Genomic DNA, 23,705 nt, shown 5'->3' on the forward strand with positions numbered 1-23,705 from the left:
CCACCACCATCACACTGACCACAGACACTGGTGTCACTGAGAGCGATTGTAGGGTCTGCTTGCAAGGGTGGGACATGACAAGAAAAGTGACATGACTTATTCAGAAGTCTTCTAGGAAGGAAAAACATTCTGTCAGACAAATATTCTTTTCTAATATCAGCATTACTGAAGTTGTATTTTTCTCCGTTTTTATGTTTTGTTATTTAATTAGGGACCTTTGACTTCATGATGGGAGGAAATATCCCCCTGGCTCTCAGGATCCGAGCTTCTTCCAGCGTGAGGATTTGTCAAGGCTGAGAGATTCCGGATTATCCATAAAGCTCCTCTAAAATACACAGTTACTTTTGTGTCTTCCCATCTTGTGGGGTCTTGGAGCAGATACAAAGATGGCCTCCAGCCTCACCTGTGCTGGCATCGTCTGGGCCTTCCTCTCCTTCCTCTGCGCTGCTGCCTCCTGTGTTGGCTTCTTCATGCCCTACTGGCTCTTGGGGTCCCAGCTGGAGAAGTCTGTTTCCTTCGGCACTTTTCGGAGGTGTTCCTACCCGGTGCGGGATGAGAGCCGCCAGATGACCGTGATGGTGGAGCAGTGTGGCCGCTATGCCTCCTTCCAGGCCATCCCGAGCGCCGAGTGGAGGATCTGCACCGTGGTGACGGGCCTGGGCTGCGGGCTGCTGCTCCTGGTGGCCCTGACAGCGCTCATGGGCTGCTGTGTGTCCGAGCTCATCTCCAGGACTGTGGGCAGGGTGGCAGGAGGCATCCAGTTCCTGGGGGGTAAGTGCTTTTGTGGTGAGGGGATGGGGATGTCCAGGCTGTTTGTTTCATATGTTTCTCTCATATGGAGACTCTTCTGGTGCTTTGGGAAGAGGAGGGGGTGATTCAAACTTTCTCCTTGGAGGGAGACCACTTGGATCCCTCAAGGACTGAGCTGCTTGTGTGGCTGCCTAAATGTGGCCCAAAGACACAGTAGCCTGTGGTCTCTTGTGCTCAAGTCCCTGTCTGGTCATTGTGTGACCTTTGAGAGCTGCGTGGCAAGTCGACTTCTGTGGGCCAGCATCTTCTCAGCAGTTTTGTGGACTGTAGTCTCCAGCACAGCATAGCTGAGTTGGAGGTACCTGGAGAAGCATGTGGGCTACAGATCCATGTGAAGCATTGTGGTTTGGCAGAGGAGAGGCTGTGTTGTGTGAGAACAACCTCTCTTTCTCGTTTTTACCCCTATTACTGGCAGAGCTCCCTCCAACTCTGCTCTCTGCAGCTGCACATATCTGGCAACAAGCTTTGGCCCAGGTTTGAAGTGTGGATTGTTTATCCCTTTTGGAGGTGGCCCACCATCTCCTGGGAGGAGCCCTGCTGGGCTGGCTGACCCATGCCGCCTGCTGATGGTGCCACAGGTTTGTTGGCTCCATGGGCTAGACAGTGTGTGGGAGAATTACCTCCGCTCCTTTTTCCAACTTGTAATTGTGTGGCGTCTTTGTAACTGTAAGAGTATTTGAAGGGTATGAGACAATAAATAGGATCTACAAGCATGCTTTTTACAGGGCACTTTTCCCAGTAAATCATCACCCTCTTGTCATTGGTGACATGTGGATCAGTGGCACTCACTTTTGCTTGATGCAAGCGCTCCACCACACACACGCACTTGCCCCCATAAGGTAACGTGTTTCTCTGAGCTTTGGGTGCTGAGGCAGTGCAGGTGCCAGCCTTTTTGGGTGCCCTGCAGTGTCTGGTTCCAGCCAGGCTCCCTGGCTCATCCCCCAAAGGAGTGGACTCTAGTGAAACTCCTGTTTCTCTCCCCTCCAGACAGGCTCTTGCCCTGCAAGGGCAGTCTGGTTACATACCGCGACTGCAGCTTATGAGGAAGCACAAGACAAAAACTCCACTAACTGTCCAGCTTGGTGAGGACAGCTGAGGCTGGGAAAGGGCCCTGTGCCAAGCTTTCAGCCAGACGATACCACTGTAACTCCCTCCTGGCCACAGGAAGTCTTGTCTCCAAATTTTTGAGTAGTTTCTGCACTTTGGAGCAAGCTGACCCTATCACTTCACCCTTCCCTCAGCTTTGTGACCCGCAAGCATTCCTGTGTTTAATCTGTCTTACAATTTGAAAGTGCAGCAGCTGCTGGAGAGTTAACTCTGCTGGGAGCTGTGGTTTTTTGAAACCTGCTCCATTATACTGTTCCAGCCAGGCATTTGGGGGTGGAGGAGGTTCTCATTTCGGTGACAATCTGCAAGCCCGCTTTGTCTGACTATTTTCACTTAGAGCCGTCACAGGATTTAACCACCCCCTCTTTCCAACTGCTGTCTCTGCTCATCTGGTTTTAATTTGCATTTGGCCCCTTTCTCGTGACCACGCTCCCCTGTGTGCCTGTGGAGCAGGGCTGGCAGGCCAGCTCACAGCTGTTTGCCTACAGCCACCCCAGCAAACACGGCAGCTCCAGCAGTGGGCACGTGGCCAGGGGATGCAGGAGGAACCCTGCTCCCCATGACACCGGTGTGGGCTGCAGGCGTGCACCCTTCTCTGAGGCAGGATGGTGGCTCCTGGAGAAGGAGGTGAGATGTTCCTTCAGAGCACACCATGGCAACCTCTTATGCCTGTCCAAGCTGACCAGGCAGCATCCCATCCTGCCTGGAAGGGCATGAGCAGCTAGTGCTTGTTCTCAGTAGGTGGCAGTTCAAAGAAACGTGAACCTGTGATATGAAATGAAAATTGCCAACAACTTTGCTTACAGTTCAGAAATTAGTTACGCAGCATGTCTAATTTTCCCCTCTACTGGCTTTTATGGTTGTCTCACATTTCATTCAGCACTGCTGGAAGTGTGTAAGAAAAGACCAAAGTGAGGACTGTCATTTCTTAACCTGCTTAAAACCTACCTGTGGGGGCACAAGGGAGAGGCCAGCTGGTGAAAGCCAGTAATTTGGATAAACTGAAGGGCCATATTAGGGTAAAGAGGAGTTTCTTAATCCCTCATCAGATGCTTAGCTGCTATAAATCAGTGTAGGTTAATTGTTTAAATAACATGACTACATTTACTCAGATGTCTAACTTAGGCCCTATAATTATTATCTTGTTTTATGTCAAGATAGCCGTAAGCTGTTCACCTTATTTACAAATAGGGAATGCCAGCTCTTTGTTCCCTGTAATGCAGTTGTAGGTGTAGTTGTATACCATGATGTGGACTTTGAATGTGGCTTGGTGGCATTGAAATTGTTGTCATTTTAGTTGGTCTCCACATAGATATGTAATCAAATAAAACCCTTATAAATATTGGGTTGTTTTTTTGTTGTTGTTTTTTTTTTTTAAATTGTGAAATAGAACTCCCACCTAGCTTTATATAAGGAAAATAAGCAGCCACTGAGTGATGCTATTAATTCATACTCTGTGTTAGGACAGGGAGGTGGATAAATGGTTTCACTTTCTTTTTATTTGAGGCACCTGCACCCATACCCTGCTGGGGCTCTTGCTCCAGTGGCAGAGGATGAGTGTTGGAATAAACCATATTTCTCTAGAAGTTAGAAACCAGCATAAAGACAGGTTCAGTGTAGCTAGTTTATGGCTTTACTTGTGCTCCTTTTGTTTAGGATCCAAGTAAGTTTCTCAACATGATTTAAAAACACAGACTTGAGGAGGTGATAAGCCAACAAATAATGGATTATTATGGAGGCCCAAGAGCAGAGAAGATGTACAAGCCACTGAAGCTGTGGTGAGCCAAAGCTAAAACTTAGTCCAACACTAGAAGCATTTTTACTGCTATGAAGACGTGGCAGAGAAGTTTGCTTACCAGAGGTGGTAGGCAAGCAGCCTGATCCTTTTCTTCTAGCACTGTGAAGGAGGACTCCAAGTAGGTCAGTGGAATAACACCTGTAAGAAAGTCGTGCAGCTTGTGTTAGCTAAATGGTGCCAAGGTTTTATAGCTGGGATTTCCCCAAGTTGCATGTGGCAGCTCAAGGGAGTGAATTATTCATGAGTCCTTTTACCATAAATCTGCTCTTCTGATAAAAGTTGAATGGCAGAACCTGCAAGAAATTACAGATCTAGGCAGAGTCAGAAGGGCTCTTTGGATGTTGCTTGTTCCTATGTATTTAGTTTGTATTTCAGATGTATTTACTTTGTATTTCAGAGGCTATTTCAGATGATCCTGGCTACAGAGTATACATGTATTTTAAGGTGACTCTGGGATGAAACCTGTCAAGTTTCTGTTCCTACTAGAAAGATTGCATTGTAGACTTCTCCCCCCATTTATGGTTGTGGGAGCTGCTTCTTTTCCCATACAGGATCACGTGGCAGCTCTGTAGCCATTACAGCAACTGCTTGCATGAAAAATGACGCTTTTAGCTTTTTCTAAGGCAATTTGGTGGTGGGTGGCAAGAGGTGTCCAACTCCCCAAGGCCAGCCTTTGCTGCAGTGGATGCCAGTCAACAGCTGGAAAACTGCTGCTGTGGTCTCTCAGACCATGCTTCCTGGACGTCTCTCTTGGACTGCTTCAAAGAAATGACAGCTGAGGTGCAAGTTATGCTGTCTGTAACCTCTTGAGGGCACAGTCATGTAGATGGATACAGTCTTCACTGATAACATTAAGTGCAGTGTTTCCAGCTGGTTTCCTTTGTGTGTTTGGAAGGCTGAGGCATATATAGTGTAGCTAGAACAGATTGTAGCTTTGACCATAACTATTGAGGATATGACAGCAGGGAGTGAAGTTTAACAAATCTATTGCAAATTGGAGTCTGTAATTATTGATCTTCTTTTCATTGTGCCGTGGCAAGTCAATTCCACTTAAATGGAGAAACTAGAAATTTAAAGATAGGTAGCTCAGATATGACATACTAATTTGGTGAATAGTTTCACTCTCTAAATGCAGAGCAATGATTTTAAGAACATAGCAATATTTTTAAGAACATAATGAACTTAAAGGTTAGCCAGTTTTATGAGAGGCAGTGGATCAAAAGGCACAAGTACTGCAAGGATGGTCAATTTAAAGAGCATTACGCTGGCAAGATGAAGCTTTTCATTAAAGTGGTCAGCACGTGGGAATGAAACCTTCACTAGCTCAGAACTCCCTTTTGCTGGGTAGAACAGCTAAACCAAGCTCAGGGTATGGATCTGTGGGAACAAAGCATGGAATAATCTGAGACACCTCTCTGAACCTGACACTATGACCCTGATTCTGAGTGCCTTGTGAGAAGTGAAGCCTTTCCATGATTATGGAGTAGCCATGTGGCTGTCAGCACCTGCCATGTTTACTGTCATCTGTAGTATTCATTGATTGCACTCTAACGAAGCACAAGTTTTGCTACTCCTTTCATTAAATGAACAAAGTTTTTATCAGCATCTACTCTTCCTCTCATTTTTTCTCTGTCTTATTTCCCTTGTGTCTCATGGAAGTGCTGAAACTCCTGAAACTATGGTCCTTGAAATTGTTGGTTAAAAAGTCTGGAGATCTCTTGGAGCAGGGGGTGGTGAAAGATGTGTTTTTCATTTGAGAAAAAGGGGACACAGTTCCTAACAACCTCTAATTTTGTCTCAGAAAATAAAATGTGGCCTTATGAAAAATGCTCTCAGGAGTACCTGAAATTGCTGGAGAATCCTTCTCCAAGTGCTGTGTGCCAATAGAGGCCATCATAGTTTCCATCACCCATAAGGTGCTCAGGGCAAGTGTTTGCTGGGTGCAGAGGTCAGAGGAATATGGACTGATCCCTCAAGATGAGGAGAATGTAGAGTGTGGGGTGATGTTTTGGTTCTGTGTTGTCTGTGATGAAATCTCAGAGAAAACCTTTGCAATTTTGGGCTAAAGATTCTAAGGAGACAGGTCCAAACAAAATCTGCAAAGTTAATGGCAAACTAATGGCCAAATCTGACTTTGCAGGTGAGATGATACTGAAGTGTAAGGGATGAGGAGGAAAGAACACTAGGTCGTGGCCTTGTGGGGTCATGTAAAGAAGCTCTTCCTCAAAGGATTTGCTTGGGGAAACAGTTAAAACAATAAGAAGAAGCTTTTGGGAGAGATGAAGTCACTGAAACAAAGTTGTGTTTCAAGAAGCGTCGCTGGCAGTTAAAGACAGCTCTGGAGTTCAAGTGGAACAAAACAATCTTGGTTCTGAGGCTGGCTAAGAAAGGGGCTCTGGGGAGAGTAGTTCCAGTTGACTACAGGAACCAGAAACTTCTGGGAAAGGTTTTTGTGCAGCTGGAGGGAAAGGCTCTGACCAGTAACCATTATTTCGTCTGACAGCTCAAGTGAGGTTTTCTGCTTTCTGCCTGGAGGACTCAGATCAGCATAATTTGCTCCCTATAGGGAGAAAATGTAACTGAGAAAAGCCTTCTGGGAACAGGGAAGATCTGAGATGGTCAAGGGACTTCTGTCAACGAAACAGTGACCCCACAGTCTTTTGTGGTTCTCCCAAGCAATTTCATCCTTTCCCCCATACATATGCTCTTTCCATCTCTTCCTGTAATTTGTACCTGAAATAAAACAGACATTAAAAAATAGCAAAAATTTCCTATTAGTTCTTTCATTGTCTTCAACCTAAAAATAGTTTTTGAAAGGCTAACTTTTGGGGGGGAGGCAAGGCAGAATCATTGCTTCTGTCAGACTCTTCTTAACCTACAAGTTAGCTGTTCGGGGCTGTTTTGTCACACCTTCCGTTCGTCGGATGCAAAACTTCAGTGACTTTGCTGTGCCCCTGTAAACACATGATGGGGCAATCCTCATCCTAGACAAAGACCAGCTGCAGGCTGGGTATGATTCCAGCATATGTGTGCACATTTGGACAGTGCAAGAGAGGCAAATGAAAGGACAAGAAGCCTCACCAAGGTAACTGAAGAAGAGAAAATAAAAGTGACGCTGTTAAAAGTTGCTAGTGAGTGATTGTGTGTCATGTCATAGGCTCATTGATTCAGCAATAATAAAGTCAGCAGAGAACACTGTGACTGCTTAGTCTGAGGTCTGCAGCAGCATGGGTCATAGACAGCCTTCATATAATTTCAGTTTGAGCTAGAATGTATCTCTGAGAAAAAAAATCTTCTGGTCTGAATTTAATTAAGTTTGAGAAAAGCCTGATCTCCATAAGTTATTCCAGTGGTGAATTATTCTGACTGATTTTCTTCCAGATCATTAATGCAAATGTTAAAAATGTAGCACCAAGAATATATCATTGCGAAATTATGCTTTCTCAAGGAATATTTTGTCTTTTTTTTTTCTTTTAAGATCCAACACTTAGGTTGCTTTTAATCCATTTAAGCTGTGCTTTGTTGTGGTTTCTTTACCAGAACAACCTGTATGGAAGCTGCTTTGTAGCTGGTGTGTTTCACACTAGTTCTTTCTCCAGTTTTCTTTAGCAATCTACCAAAGGATTAAATGAAGTGTATAATTTTGCAGCTTCATCCCTTTTCAGCTAGACTTTGACTTGCTAAACTGAATCCTCTGACTGCTTGTGCCAATGTTCAGTCTTTGCTTCTCAGCACTACAAGGCACCTTCACATACTGTGGGACAGCACATAGTCAAATTCTTGGATTTAGATTTGGAGTCCAGAATAAGTAAGGCAGGGAAGTTCAGGACAAGGGAATTTGGATAGTGAAATTATCTTAAAGATTCTGTAGCATATGTTTTATTGAAGATAAGCCAGCTCTCTCTCTCTGCTGGGTTCAGATAGGAGTTAAAATATGAGACAAATTCAGGATTGAAGCCTGAATGCAATATATGAACCAATGCAATGTATGTCCTCTGTCAGTTTATAAAGGACATTACTTAAATTCCTGCTCCCTTAATTAGGTAGGGACTTGCATTACTTGAATCTTTCCTGAATGCATGGGTCATCAGGTCTGACTGATAGGGAATCCAACTACTTACCTGAAAGAGGTAATGAAAGGTGCAGACTTAGATTCTGTATATTTTCAAGAGATTATACTGTTTTGCATGGTTGCCTTCACCTTGGTCTCAGAAGTTCCTGCTGCTGCCTTGCTAAATGCTGCTGCCCTGACAGATCTAACAGCACAGGTTTTTGTGAGATTTTTCCCTAGAGTCCCACTGAAGGAAACCTGGTTAACAAAGTTTGCAATTTAGGCTAACACCGACCATTTTAACAAAACAGTTTAGCAAGGAAAGATCAGTAGTAAACATTACTGGTCCTAAGGTGCAGAACCAGTAGCTCTGAGGAGGCCATCCCTGCCAGCAAGGTCACCAGCAGTAGAGCAGGCAAGGGGCTGTAAGGCTGCTGAAACAGAGGGGATGTAACTTGAACACAAATGATGTGGAGAGCAGCCTTCATACTTAGCTGTCTTAGTTTTTTAATTCTGTTCTCAACTACTTCAGATAACACTTCTTGTGTTTCAAAATCTTCCTTAAAAAAGCATCAGGGCCCTTACAGGCTGCAAATTTTTGTGTGTCCTTTGAAGTCGGTGACACTTAGTACAAATTACATCACTATTTCTATTCTAGGATTATTGGATTTGACATTAGTCTAAAACAGGTGTGGTTCTCATGATGACTTTCTTGTTGAAGAACTACCCCACTGAATTAACTTGTTTATACTGAATTGTTTTGAATACATATTCATTTTGTTTTTTTTTTTAAATTACATTAATCCTAATATAAATTTTGACTAAATACAGAGGAAGAAAAAGCCCCATGCAGAGTTTCAGCCTGGAGCAAATTCTGCAAGTAAGATTTTAGGTGTTTTGGAACTACATTTAAAATGGAAATTCTGATGTATTAAAAAAAAAAAAAAAGATGTTGCGAAAATACTGGGAAGAATCTCTTTACTTCTCTTGTTGTCTTAATGTTGAATATAAAAGTGATGTTTTGAATATTGCTGCAGCTGTGTTGCGTTTAAGCAGAATTTTGCATTAAGAACAGAATTTTTGATCTAAAGAAGTCCCGGAGTGCTGTTTTATTTATCTGCAGAATGAAGTTCGGTCTTCCTGCTTTTTTATTAGAAAGAAACAATGGTGCTCAGCACTTCTGTGACACTTTTCATTTCAAAAGGTTTTGCTTGTGTAACCTAATGAAACTTCAGAAAATGTGAGGCAGGGGACCAAATAATTTATTTTGCTGGTGTGGAGTCAGAGTAAAATCAGATGAACCTCTTTTCAGATCCTTCACATTGGTGTTGATTAGAGAAGAACCTGGGTTGGAGTTAGCAATTTTGTTTCTGCATTGAAAGATCTGGCTTGTTTTGCTTCCTGAGATATTTCAATGGGTATTTGAATATTGCTGGCAACTGCATTTAGGCATCAAAATGTTTCAATATTTTCCAGTGCGAGTGAAGTCATATGCCCTACAGACAGGACAGAATTGTTCCCAATGGTGTAGTTTCCAGGATTTTGTCCATTCTGGTGTTAAATATGAAATTTGTATTTTTTTCTCATTTCTCTTAGGAAACTCAGCTTACTGTGCATTCCACATGGAATTTTTTTTTCACAGTATTCAACCTGTGTTTTCTTTTCCTTGCTCACATCCTTTTATTTCTCCAATACACATTTTTGCCTTCTAAGTACTTTGGCTTCACAAAGTAAAATAAGGCAGTTTTCAAACTCCATCATTTCAAGGAAGTGAGGAGTAGAACTCGAGAGCAGCCAATGTATTGATTCCATGCAGCGAGCAATTAGGAAGGAATGTGGTGTAATTAATAAACACAGGGTGTATTTGTACAACCAAAACTCCAACCACAGCTGCTTAGCCTGTGGTGACCATCATGTTGGCTGGCTTCCTGCCCAAGGATTTCCTTTGGCTCTGTGGAACACCTTTGTTGACTTCAGTGATGTTAAGCTTTTTATGCTGTGCAAGTGTGAGGTCCTAAGTGACATTCAGATCATATGAAGAGGGCCTTAAGTCACAGAGAACCAAGAAAGGATCCTCTCCTTGTTTTTGGGATGACTCTGCCACCACAAGACATCACAGGTCAGAGGGGCAATATTGCATTTGACAGATCCCTTCTAGAAGCTGTCCTGCATCTTCTCAGGCATGAAAAACTGGGCATGGTCACTGCACCCTGACAATGCTGGTGATAAGGCTGATTCACTGGGCTTGATTAGATCTCCTCTTTTGTTTGTTCCACTGTCAGTCCCCTGATGTCACAGGTACATCTGAGAACAGAGGCAGACTTTTTCCCCCCTCCAGACTGGCTTTTCCTTAGAGCCTGACCTGTTGAAATCAGCAGCAGTATTCCACAATGGAGCCCAGGGGAAGACGGGATCTGGAGCTCAGCGCCGTTGCTACTTGTTGTGACTAGAGGGATTGGGCGGAGGTTGCTGCCGTGTGACAGTGCAGAGACCTCCCTGGGATACCAGATTCTACCTAATTCCCCAGGTACTGAATATTAATTGCATCAGGACTAACACCTTAGCACAAAACTCTTTCTTGAGAGGGTTGCTGTACTGTGAGCTGAGTCCACATTTTCTTGCATAAGCCTGATAAGCCCCAATCTTTCATGAGGACTGACCACTTTGAATTGATTTTCAGGTACAGTTCTTTACTAGGAGAACAGACTTTTATGTAAGCTTGGCAGTAGTTTGTAGGAATATGAAGAAAAATTATAATGAATGAAAACCTAAACAAAAACTGATTAGAAATCACTGTTATTTTATCTTGTAGCATAATCCAACAAGCTTCTGAGAGAATTAAGCAGATGTCCTAGGTTGACAAGGAAGTGAGTTTTCCAGGAAGTTGTAGCCAAACCAATACAGAAAATACAGAATTTTGATAAACATAGTATAGTTTCTATAGTAATGTAAAAGACCCTTTTTTTGTAAGCTGACAGTTCCATTGTCTTTCATTGTTTCCCAATAAAGATGCCTTCGTAATATAAATTTGTATTGTTCATTTGAGAAAAACAGTTTCTAATAAATGCAAAGTGAGAAAGTATTGAGATAAAGCCATGAATGGTCAATCTGGAATAACAGAAGCTGCTTCTGAAATAAAGCACCTTGTGAAAGGATATGAAACCTGCTAACACAGAAATGGCCTTACAACTTCTGAGGAGTTCACTGCCTGACTTCTTCACAAGTCCAGGGTTTTGTCCAAGTCTGCAGACAAATGAAAGCCTATTTATGAATACTTTTATTTTTTTTAATTGAGAGCAAACTTGATATTCAGAGCATCACAAGTCATTCAGGTCAGGCACAATACAGCTGAATGCCAGTCACTGAGAATGGTTACTAGGATGTACTAAAAAGTGCTCTGTGTTGGGGAATTTATAGAAACCAGGGTAGAGTGATGTTGAGGGACCTTTTGAGTGTATCTGTGAGAGGAAATTTATTTGTTTCAAAATTTGCTCTGACTTGGCCCAGGTGCTGCTACGTGACTATGAGCTTTGAATGTCATTTGGAGATTAGTACAATCTGTCTGGCAAATTTGTACAAACATTCCCATGTGCACCATATTGCTTCTGTTATAGTTGTTGTTATAATGCATTAAACTCTTGAAATCCTTTGTGATACGGGAAAAGGCAGAGGCAGTTGCTGCTCCAAAGTCCTCACTGAAATGAAGTCAAATGGGGAAATGGAGGGAGATTTGGGTTAATTTCATTTTTAATATGATAAGAACTGATGCTGACCCATTTCTTGTGTGCTTTGTGGAGGAGTAAGTAAAGGGAGACCTCTAAATGTTGGCTTAGTGACAAGTGACAAATGTATTACTTTCAGGGGTAAAGTTCAGATGACCTTTATTCCCCTAAAAGCTCGTTTACTTCAACTGTATCCTCAGAAAGGTATGAGCAGAGGAGGGAGCAGTCAGAGGCAGGGGCATGTGCAGGTAGGGAAGCAGGGAATGGAAAGGGTTGTGAGAGGAGAGGAGCTTCACCTCCTTGTAAAACTCCATTTGCCATACCTGTAGGCAGATGGATTCTTCGGTACTGCTGACTTGCAGAGGGTATTTCAGATGTGGCATGGGTTCTGCACAAGAAAATCAGAAACTTAAGGCTTCTGTGCTATAGTGTGTTTTAGATTTCAAGGAATTCTGTTAGTTTTCAAGTTCTTTTTTTGGCACAGCAGTGAGAACATGATGAATGGTACTAAATACTGGCATAAAACTCTTTACAGCCAAGACAAGCCCTGAAACTATTGCAGGCACATTCTGCAAAATCGAGAGGTCGTGGTAAAAGTCATGGCATTTTTATGAGAAATCCTTTTAAAAGAAACACAATGGCTGGCTTTGGAGAGCTTTGTTCAGTACTGGAAATCTCTCTTGCTAGAAACTTTCTCTCCAGAAAGTATTCCACCTTCACCAGCAGACCATTAAAAGAAGAATCTGGCCAATTGGGCCAGGCTACAAGTTCAAGCAGGTTGCAATGTTAAAATTCATCAGTGAGGTAAAGGTGCAGACTCTGAGCCTCTCTGTGTTGTCCAGAGCTAAGACTACTGATAAGCCCCTGAACAACGGAAGTAATGAGTGTAGTGAAGCTACACTATTACTTTTTCCAACAAAAATTGTCTGCACAGCTTTCTTGTCCCATATCCTTAACCCACAGTTTGAGGGATTACTCCCACAATGAATGCAAGTAGTTCTGTTTGGGGGATCAGGCTTTTCTTATTACAATTTCAGAATAATGTTGTTATAATAATTAAGGAGTAAAATGATTCCTTCACAGGCTGCAGTGGAATGATGCTTTGGCAACTGTTCTCCATGTGAGCACCATTGAACAGAGCCCCTCTCCTTTGCTGGCATCATCTTCTATTTCCTATTCCCCTCTATTGACTTCATTGCCCAGGCTGTGGAAAGAGACACCATGACTGAAGATAGTTTATGCTGAGCCAGTAACAGCTCTGATTAGCTTGTTCCTCTTTTCCATAACAATTTGCAATAAAAACTGTCAGGAAAGAACCGTGCAAGGGCTGGGACAAGCCATATAGTGGAGATGGCAAATTCCATTTCATGCCACTAAGCCAGAGATCCGGTGCTAAGAACACAGGAAGCTGGGAAGATAAATACTGTAACTTTTCATCTCATGCATAAGAATTGCAGTCTGTTTTGATCTAGTGATAGAAAAAAGTCATTCTGCTTATCTCATCTAACATAGTGGCTAGTCTGATTACAAGCTTCTCTGCTTGGCACTTTTTTAAATTCAATTTGGCTGCCTGTGCCCTTGGCACACAGTGGGTTTCATTAAATTTCACAGCAGTTAGTTTTCATTCCCTCTGTGACACCTTTTTATCAACATTTGACTCTAGTGTAATTTCAAGCAATTGTGCTTTTTTTTTCTGAATGCTTGTACCATAATAATTTGGCAGAGCAGGTGGGGGAAGACAATTCAGACACTGTTGCAAATCTCTGTACAAAAGTAATATATGAGAAGCCAGGTCAGCTTGCAAGTGTTTTTCACGTATGACAGCAAAAATGAGCTGCTTCCCTTTCTGTATCATTGAAGACTGTCAAAGTGCAGTTAAAGAGTTTGCTGTAAGAGGCAAATTTTATTTCCTTCAAGCTAATCACATCTTCATTTTAAGAGCAGACCTAGTGGACTGTTGCTGGATTGATGACCCAAGGTTGTTAGACAAGCCTGCAACCCAGACTGCTTAGCAAGTCTGTGAGTTTCCTTATCAAAAACAGATGAAGAGGCTGGTATGGTAGGAAGGTGTGTGTGTATATGAGCGCAGGAATACAGACAGCAAGTGCAGTTTTTTTGCCTTTTAGTGTTGGATGCTCAGTTTTTGATAGGTGGGGTGAGGCAAGACAAGTACCCCAGCACGGGCCTGGCATCTCTTGTCTCCCATGCAGAGCGACACTTTCTCCAGACAGATACTGGGCGGATTTTTACAGCTATGAGTGGTTTTGCCAAAGTATAAGTGGTTTTCAGGTGCACTCTGAAAGGTCTTTATTTGCAGAGTGTAATGCTAGCCCTTTTTCATTCTGCCAAGCCGAACTTCCAAAAATAATGTGTTATGGTTTCTCAGTAAAATTTTTAAAAGTACCTAATTAAAAATTAATTCAAAGTGAAGCATAAAAGTTCTTAAAAGTGAGCTCTGCATTCTGAGATGACTCAGAGACCAACAGATCTGCACCTCACTGCCAAGGCAAGGGCAGCCAAGCTTGGAAAACCATAAATTATTTTCAGAATGAGACTTCCAATTGAGGAAACTTTTCCTTATGCCCTTTAGAAGGTGTTGGTTCTTGTCCTTTCAGTTTTACTAATGGAATGTCTTGCTTTCCTCCTGGAGACCCTAAGGTCTCTGCAGTGCCCCTGTAGGCAAAGGGTTTCCAAATGTACACAGTCTTGAGCATCCTGAAACAAGTCAGGTTTTTCTTAAACACCTCAGGAAAACTGAGGATTATGGACAGCTCCCCACCTTCTTTGCAGGAGAGGCCTTTGTGCTCTGTACTTCTGGTGGGAGAATATCTGCTGGGAATTTTCCTCAAGGTACCCATCACATGGGGAACCACTTCCTTGGCTGTTCCGCATGTGATGGGACTGGTCAATCCCACTGGCACAACATTTTTTGGTGGATAGGCTGACTGTAGTTCACATCTCAGTCAGTGTCTTGAGCTCCCTGAGAAGGAGGAAGCTTGGCTGTGCCAAGAAAGCAAGGGGATCTTGGTGGCAGTGACTCCAAGCATCCCCTGTGTCTCTGAAGGGCAGTGGCTGCTGCAGGGTCTGTGTGCTCCAGCTGCCACTTCAGAACAGTGAGCCGGGTACCCAGCCAGTGCAAATTGTCACAGTGCCATTGAAATCAGCCCTGACTTGGGTCTGGCTGGAAAAGATGGCCTCGCCCTTTCTTCTGGGAATGGCCTTTCCAGAGCACAGTTTTCAGTGCATGAACCTCTGGCTACGGACTGAAAGCTCATTTTGGTTTTTCCAGGTTGGCTGAGTACATTGGTTGGCTGGTTTATGGATGAAGGTGTAGCTCATAGTTTCTGTGAGCTTTTTTTCCTACTAAGCTGAATATAAGAATATAAATTATTCTTTGTTTTAGCATGAAGCCTTGAAGTACAGAATCTTGGTGTTTCCAGCACAAAATGTGCCAGTGTAAGTAGCAGACCTAGTACAGTGTAGCAGACTGTTCAGCAATAAAATTGCTCTGGGGGAAGTTTCTTCCTCTTCCACAAAATTAATGAGCATTTTATATCCTGAAGTCTGGAAATTCCTATAAATTTTATACCTAGCATAATGGTAGAGGTTTAAACCACAGAAATCGCATTATGATTATGATCTAATTATGCAAGACACAGGATTTTTGATCCCTGTATGGGCCATTCATTTAAGAGGGGACTCAATGATCCTTGTGTGTACCTTCCAACTTAGCAAATGGTTGTTATTCTGTGATTCTGTGATTGTTTTTTTTTTTTTGGACATCAATATTTTGAGAGAATTTTTTTACCAATGTGGCCAGTGGCAGCTCTGAAGGAATAAATAGTAAAAATATTATTTGAGAATTAAAGTTAATGCATATCTTAGAAGAGTTATATCTTCATGTTTTTGTCTTAGAGGACTTTAATAGAAGGCCACATCCTTTTGCTTCAAGATGATGCATTTCATTATCAGTGCTGATGATCACTTGACCCTGTGGGCCTAGAGAGAAACAAGAGTGACAATGCCACGTGGATCCTGACAGATGTCTCTGAGTACTTACAGGCCTTGATATATATGCAATCTGTGGATATTTCAAAACTGATGAACATTTCAAAACCTGAGTTTAAGTTATACTTGGTATTTCAGTGGTGTCAAGGCAAAATTAATCAGAGCTCAAAAGATATGCACTCTTACTGACATGCTAGTGACAGTGAAAATATAAACCACTGGGAAATATCCTGCTGAAAGACAGACTCTAAACTGGATTTTGGAAGAGGATCTGCAAAACTGGCTTACTGCCATGGGCAGACTCTGAGGTGGTGTCTAATAGTGTTGCTGGCATTTAGTGATTAAGGTACCAGCTTAAATGACTCAGGGCTCTGCCAAGTTATATGTCCTGTAATAAGTCACTGCAAATCTTCTAACTTGTGAAACATTAACATATTAAATATGCAAACTAATCTCTTGAAACAGTTCAGATAAGCAGCATTTCTAAATGTACCCAGTCAAGTGCTTTTCAGCCAATGAAGCTCAGCAAGCAAATGCTTTCATCTCAGTGGCTCTCATGAGAATGGTCAAAATTTATACCTGGTCGTGATTTTAGGCTGTGTGACTCTCTGTCTTTGTAGTAAAAATAAGAGAGCAGAATGAATTTTTTCCCTATTAGTTTTGTTTGTCTTTGTTTTAAATAGGTCAGCAATAACCTTTACAAATTTCAAAAGATGTTAATTCAGCCTCAGTGAAAGCTGTTAGGATCCAGTTTGAAAAGCATCAGATCAAATAGGATGACTTTTCAGAAATCATGCTTTCTATTTGTTGAAATAGAACCTAAATGAGGGATTAGCAGTGGTTTTGCTTTAATAGCACCAAGTACCTGTAGGAAGATATGACAGACTCTGTGTCTGCAGAAGGGTGTCTCTCTTTCCCAACAGAAGGATGGTGTAGCCCGTCTGTCTGTTGTGAAGCTGGCCATCAATTTTAGGTGGAGAGGAACCCTCATATAATTGTTTAATTAGTTTTGAAACTACAAATCTTTTGCCATACTTTTGTTCTGGAAAAAACACCCAGTGAACATGGCAAAAGTAAATAATAAAGAGAATCTACACAGAATCAGCTGCCACTGCAAACACTAAAGTCAAAGCTAGAGAAGACCCAGGAGGGGATGAAGTTTGGGGTGGAAGCAGGGTTGGACTTAATCTGTTTCTTCCCCCCTAACTTTTTATATTTTTCTGCTTGCTCTTTGTGAGAATTGTCTTAATTTAGACTTTGGCAAGAGCATAACAACCTCCACTACTTTCACTTGCCTCTGAATTCAGAACATGGTGACCCGTGTACTGATCCATTGGCACAGTGATTTGGATTTTATCTAACATCTGGAAACCATTCATGTCTCTCTCATGAAATCTCTTTGATTCCTCTTCACATTTTCCCCTTCTCCTCCCAGGACACTCTTTGAAGTACTTTATGCCATATCCAGCAAGCATTCCTTAGTATGCTACTAAGGAAGTGGTGGCATGCTAAGATGGTATGGTTGCGGTTGTTCCCATTTAAATCCAGACTACTTAGATTCTCTTTAAAATATCAGAGCTTTTTCTTAACCTCTGAAGACACAAGGACACAAGGACAATGGAGAGTCTTCTGTCATTCAAACATGGTGAGAGGTGCTGTTTCCAAACTGGGAATATGAGTCCACTTTGAAAATAGACTGGGATTGCTGTAAACCAAAGGGACTGGTAGTGTGGTTTTCAGAGATCTTGAACAGTGGATAAATGAGAATAGGAAGCAACAACTGTTGCCACAGGACCATGGTTTCAGCAGTTCTGAATGTGAATTCACAAGTTGCAATCAGATTTTTTTATTGCAGTCTACCTTCAAGTACTCACAAGTTAAACTGAGAAGACGGTTTAGAAGACATCTCTAATGAAGCTAATCAGTTTGTGAGGTGGATGAGTTGGGCAAAACAGGATGGAAAAATAGGAGAGATTTGAGGGAGAATAAGACTGCATAATTATATTTTTCCTTCACTATTTGAGTACACAGTTTGATGTAATCTCTGGCAAAGCTGATTGACAGAATTCTATATTGTAAGTTATAGAAGTATCTTTCTGAAAAATCTTTATCTTCTTAGTGCCTCAGCACAGATGCAAGGAATATTCTTCCCTTTTACAGTTAGGAGGCTAGAAACTTATTGGAGGTTATATTTACAGAAGTGTTGAATGGAGGCCTTCCAAGTCTTAGGTTCAAGCATAGCCACTGACCCAGCTGTCCTGTGCTGCTTCCTTACAGTAGTTCATGACTAAAGGATAATCTTCCTGGCATTTCTTAGGCAGATGGGAATTTATACTGTGTGCAGCCTGAGCTGATGGTGACTTTGCACTGTTGGTCTCAAGCTAAGGCAGACTGTTTCTCAAGGCAATTTACCCCGTTGAGCTCCTTGCTGCCATAATTAAATGGCTTTGTGTAGTCCAGCTGTGCAGAAGGCATGTCCTAACTGAAAGACACAGCTGATTTTCTTTCCTTTGTGAAGCTTTTCTTGCAATGATGAATACTATCCCATGGTTCAAAAGAGGTCATAGCTTCTTTTATTTACAAAGATTATATATGCTTGTTTAGACGACTGGTTTTCAACTTTTCCTGTCTGGTTGACTCCCTAGATTGCTGGAAAGCATGGCTGAACTTGCTGTGCTTGGTTACCTTGTGATACCTTCTGTGGTCTTGGCTTACTCCCACTGAGAGACCATTTTAGAAAATAAAACATTTTCCATGGATATATTTGTAGATTGGAGTTGCTTTGTTATGTGTGAGTTTTTTTAAGGACATTTTATTTTTCCCTGTGTACAAAGAATGGTAGTCCTGTAAACTTCTGGCCAGAAAAGCAAGCAAACATGCAAGCAAGGAATAGATCTGCCAAACAGATCAGGCAGGAGATTTTGGATCAGAGATCTTATAGGGCCATTAAGTAGTTGTCTTATGTATCTGTAAAATATACAGATATATACAGATATACCTGCACCTCTATTCTGTTATGTAGATACGTATTTAGAGGGTTAAGGCAATGTGGATTATACATTCTTTCAAAAGCTTTGTTCGGGTATTTTGTCCCACTTTCTAACTGGATCTTTCACAGGAGCAATTAATAGCTCTGCAGATTACCTGGCACTGAACAAACAATACTTTGCAGCAGGCTACACAGCATCATATTTACAAAGAAAGAAACATTTAAGACCAGTGGTGGACTGGGGCACCTGATGGGAAATCAGTGCTTGGAAGCTGATGGAGAATTTACCATTTGTAGGAGTGGGACCTTGATAGACTGAGCAGCACAGTGACTTGGAGCGTACATGTGATAGCTGAAGAAGGACCAAGGCATTGATACATCTCACTGCAGAAACTACAAGAAACCCTGTGTAGCTGGGCCTGCCAGGCAAGATCTAGCACAGCTAAAGTGACCCTCTGGCATGGCCCAGTGATTGGATCTCTATGGAGCTGTGGCTGTAAAGAACAGGGGAAGCTCTTTTACATTCTGTGAAATAAGAAAAAGTGCCAAACAACAGAGTTTTGTGATAATGTGATTGCAAGATTAATTGGCACATGCATTAGCAAAGGACACAGAAAATTTGCATTTGCCTGTGAGAAGAGTGAGTCAGAAAGACTTTGTACCTGTTTCCTATTATACATGTGTCACACGTATTTAATATTTTTAGTTTAATACTTCACTTCATTGTTTTCTTGATTATTTTAATTTTCTGAACTACCTCAGTGTGAAAACATATCACAGAAGACGCTGATACTTTTTATTTATGTAAGATGCTTAAATTATACTTCTGAAGTTACTTACCCAGCGTTTTATTTATCTCACAGTCATAATTATTTAGTGCCTCCTCCATCTGCTTTTATTTAATTATGACTGTATAGACAGCAGCCACAAAGATAAGCCTCTTCAGGTTGATCTGTTGCACAGAGAGCTTTCTGTACACTGTAATGAGCCTGCTTGACACCTGGCAATTAAACAGAACAGAGTTGGTTTTTTTTGCTATTCAGGAGAGTTGGCATGATATCAGGCATGCAGTGATGTGACTTGGTTCTCACATGTGGGGCAGACTCTCCCTGGCAGTATGAAAAGGACAGGTGAAATAAATTAGAGAGTTGCCAGCTGCTTTAAACAGCCCTGTTCAGCTCCATAACCGGGTCTTGTCAAATGTCTGGAATTTGATACATTTTTGTTTGAATGTCTTCTTCAGCCTTTTCAGCTGTTGCCAGAGAGAACCTCCTACTGAACTTCTTGCTGCTTAAAATTCAAGTGCTTTCAACTCCCCCTCTAAGGCAGGGTTTGTTACAGAACAAAGATATTCCTTATCATGCTACTTATTTAATATATCCTTTTTGATCCTGTAAAGAGTGGTGGAGAGACTGGAGTCTGTGCATGCCCATTGGCTAAAATTACACTCTTACACACCTGTTTATTGCTAGGACAATATCATTGATTCCCATGGGATTTCCCCAGGTTCACTCCTCATGTAACCAAAATCCAGATATGCACCTGCCTGTTTTCTGGGCACATAGGCACAACCCCAGTTCCCTTTACAAAGGAATGGTTTTGACCAGTGGGGGTGATTTCTCTTTAGCCTTGAGTGTATCTTAACTCTTCATGGGTGTGACTTGGATCTACAGTTGCTAAGGTCAATGAAAATAAAAGTTTAATTAAAAGTTAATTGACAGTTTTATCACTGAAAATATATGCATTGTGTGTACAAAAAAGTAATAGTTTGCCTTTCCTTTTCATTATTATACCTTTCTTTCTGTGAGCAATGTCCTTTAAATTAGTGTTGTGACTTTGAGCCACTATCCATTTCCAAATGTGCATTTATTTTGTACTTTAAAGAAGCAAACATTGTAATTAATCTAACAGTAGGATAAAATCTGTTTATTTTGATCCAAACATTGGAAAAAATTTTTGAACTTAACCTTTAAACAATGATGAATCGGCCTTATTTCTCAGTGGTTTCTAATGTGACTTGGATCTGCTCTGCCTTAATCCTCATCATGCCACTCAGCTACCCACTGTGAAATAAAAAAGGCAGCTCCCAGAGGGAAAGACAGCAAAAATTGCTTTCAAAACTTGCTTTTTAAAAATAATTTGCAAGAAATTATAACTTTTTTTGAAAGGCTTTTTTTAATGCTCCTTTCTTCTTGGTCACATTTTTCTGGTGTTTTTATTAGCAAACCAGTGCTGCTTCACTCATCCCAGTAATAAGGGTATTTCAGCCCAGATTCATAGCTACAAATACACACTGGCCACTACTCACAGACCTTGTGCAACTTCCTGGATGCATGAAGGGAGAGCAATGGACATTGTCTACCTTGATTTTAGCAAAGTTTTTGGCACTGTCCCTCACAACATCCTCATAGGCAAACCCAAGAAGTGTGGACTGGATGATTGGACAGGGAGGTGGATTCTAAATGGCAGGTCCCTGAGGCTCATAATCTGGGGCACAGGATCTAGTTGGAGGCCTGTCACTTGTTGTGTCCCCCCAGGTTAGATTCTGGGGCTCAATATTGTTTCACCTACTCATCAATAACTTGGGTGAATGCATAGATGCCTTTTCGGAAAGTTCTGACACAAAGCCGGGAGGAGTGGCCCTTCAGTGGCCTCCACAGATTGGAGAGATGGGCAGGGATGAACTGTCTGGAGTTCAGCAAAGGCAAATGCAGAGTCCTACATGTGGGGAGGAGTCACCCCATGCACCAGGACAGGCTGGGGGCTGACCTGCTGGAAGGCAGCTCTGTGGAGAAAGACAACAAGCTGTCCCTGAGCAGCATCTCCCTGTGGCCAAGAAGGTGTCAGTTGGATCTTGGGGCACCTTAGGAAGAACATTGCCAGCAGGTCAGAGGAGGTTATCTTACCCATCTACTCAGCCCTGCTGAGGCCACATCTGGGGTGCTGTGTCCAGTTCTGGGCTCCTCAGCACAAGAGGGACAGGGAGCTCCTGGAGCAGGTCCAGTAGAGGGCAACAATGATGAAGGGACTGGAGCATCTCTTGTGAGGAAAGGCTGAGGGAGCTTGAGGCCTGCTCAGCCTCAAGAGACAGCTGAGAGAGGACCTCATCTATATTTAAGAATCTGAAGGAAAGATGAGGATAGAACCAGGCTTTTCTCAGTGGTGCCGAGCACTGAGACAGGAGGCAACGGGCAGAAACCAATGAATAGGAGGTTCAACCTGAATATAAGGAAGAATTTCCTTAGTTTGCTGATGTCTGAGCACTGGAACAGATTGTCCAGAGAGGCTGTGGAGTCTCCCTCACTGGAGATATTCAAGAACTGCCTGGACACAATTCAGTAAAATTTGCTCAAGGATTATCCCGATTGACCATGGAGTTTACACCAGATGAGCCACTGTGGTCCCTTCCAACATTACCAATTCTGTGATTCTATGAGATGAAGGGAGCTTCTGGAAAGTAATTGAAGCCTGGATACCCCAATGACACCATATTGATCAGCCTGGAATTTTGGGTCTTCTGCTGTTTCACCTCAGTCTTTCCCAAAGTGTCTAAAGACATCTTTTCTTTGACATAATTTCAATCCCTTTCTTTGCACTGATCAGCAATGTCACCTGCTGGTTTTGTGCTTGTGTGCATCAGATTATAATGTATGTTTTAGTAATTTCTGTCCTCTTCAAGAGGTAAACCCTTGGTGCTTCCTAGTACACTTTGGAAAAATATTATGCGCATCTAGTTCTTATGTTCTTTTCTTTTTCAAGCCATTTATTGCTTGAAATACCAGTGCAATAAATAGCAAGATCAGTAGTCAGACAGGAAATTCCTCAAAACTTGTACCTTATGTTCTGATCAGCTTGAGCCAGCATAACCAGATGCAGGGGGGCATCCTGCAGGACATCCTGATCCTGCAGCCCATCAGCTTTCCACCACCCTGCCACATCAGGAACTGCTCTGCCTAAAAATTGACTTGGAAAAAAAGAGTTATTTTTAGCTGGATCAATTCCCCTGTTTGATTCCCAGCATGGCTGCATAAATGTTTGTGCTGGCACAATTGAAAGGATGCAGTGAGAGTAGGAATGAGCAGTCCCAGATCTGAGGAGGAGGATGCCAGGAACTGCATGCACCACCAAAATATTGTCTGTGCCCTTGGAACCTTGAGGCATGACCCTCATTGGAGCATCTGTGGAGACCTAAAAGGGCTAATATGTAACACTGTATGTAAATGCAGGTGATGATGAATGTGGAAAGTGAATGTTTTCTGCCAGAACACTTGAGAAGCAGCGGTTGGAGTTACAGAGCAAGAAGTTTTAACAGAGCCTTGCTGAACCTGAGGCTTTTTTTTTTTTACATGATCATCACAGAAACAGCACAGTTGTCTCTCATTGCCAGATTTGCACACTGCAAGTGAGAAATACATGTGATAAGCAAGGTTAGGTGCTTAATTGCTTAGAAAGGAAATAACTTCTATTACATTATATTTTTTCAATGGCAACTTTTAGGTTCCCTACCCTGTAGCCTCTGTGACCAAATCCTTAGTCACAGCTCCAGGCTGCAGAACATTGTCATTATTCAGTGGTTAATGCAGAGATTTCAGTAATCCTCAGGGGGTAGGTTAAAAAAAATGAAAAAAGGAAGAAAGAAGCTTCCTGCTGATGAGATTTCCAAAGTCAGAGTTTATGCACTGTATATTTAATGAGCACAGGTGAAACAATTTTATTGTTTCTTTCCAGGATTGTATGAACCTCATATTCAGGAGTTCTTTTCAATGGGATTCCTGTACCCAACATTTAAACAGTACTTTCTGGAGGGAAGCAAATAGATCTGAAATTTCAAGTAATGGATCTTTCTAATGCAGTTTTTCAGGATTAATTTTGCATGTAATCATGATGCAGTTTGTCTTCCCCAGCAACACCAAATGCTGTAATACATCACTGCACTTTTCTCTGAGAGCTGATTGTTACTTAATTCCTGCCGCCAGGTTGTGAAAATTTGAGGCTTTTCCTCTTCAAAGTATACTCTTATAAAAAAGGCATTTTTCATAGCCGCAGCAGCTGAAGTGTTTTTGTTATTATGCTTGGGTGCTTTATGATGCTGTTAGCATCCTCCTAACATACTATACCAAAATGATCCATTATGCCATGTTAGTAGCTTCACTATTTAATCTGTCTTGCATTTGTTGTCTTGTATTTTAAACTTGGTCTTCTAAATGTAACCATCTTCTC

General features: G+C 42.0%; 1 protein-coding gene across 1 annotated transcript in view; it reads left to right on the plus strand.

The window, feature by feature from the left end:
• LHFPL6 (LHFPL tetraspan subfamily member 6) overlaps nt 1–23,705 on the plus strand; it is a 135,976-nt gene that overhangs the window by 2,542 nt on the left and 109,729 nt on the right. The window contains exon 2 of the mRNA XM_064728368.1: nt 212–771. Within this exon, the coding sequence (XP_064584438.1) occupies nt 387–771 (385 nt within the window). The 5' untranslated portion in view covers nt 212–386. The remainder of the gene's footprint in view (nt 1–211; nt 772–23,705) is intronic.

The sequence above is a fragment of the Zonotrichia leucophrys genome, chromosome 1, assembly GCF_028769735.1.
Source record: "Zonotrichia leucophrys gambelii isolate GWCS_2022_RI chromosome 1, RI_Zleu_2.0, whole genome shotgun sequence".
Taxonomy (NCBI): Eukaryota; Metazoa; Chordata; class Aves; order Passeriformes; family Passerellidae; genus Zonotrichia; species Zonotrichia leucophrys.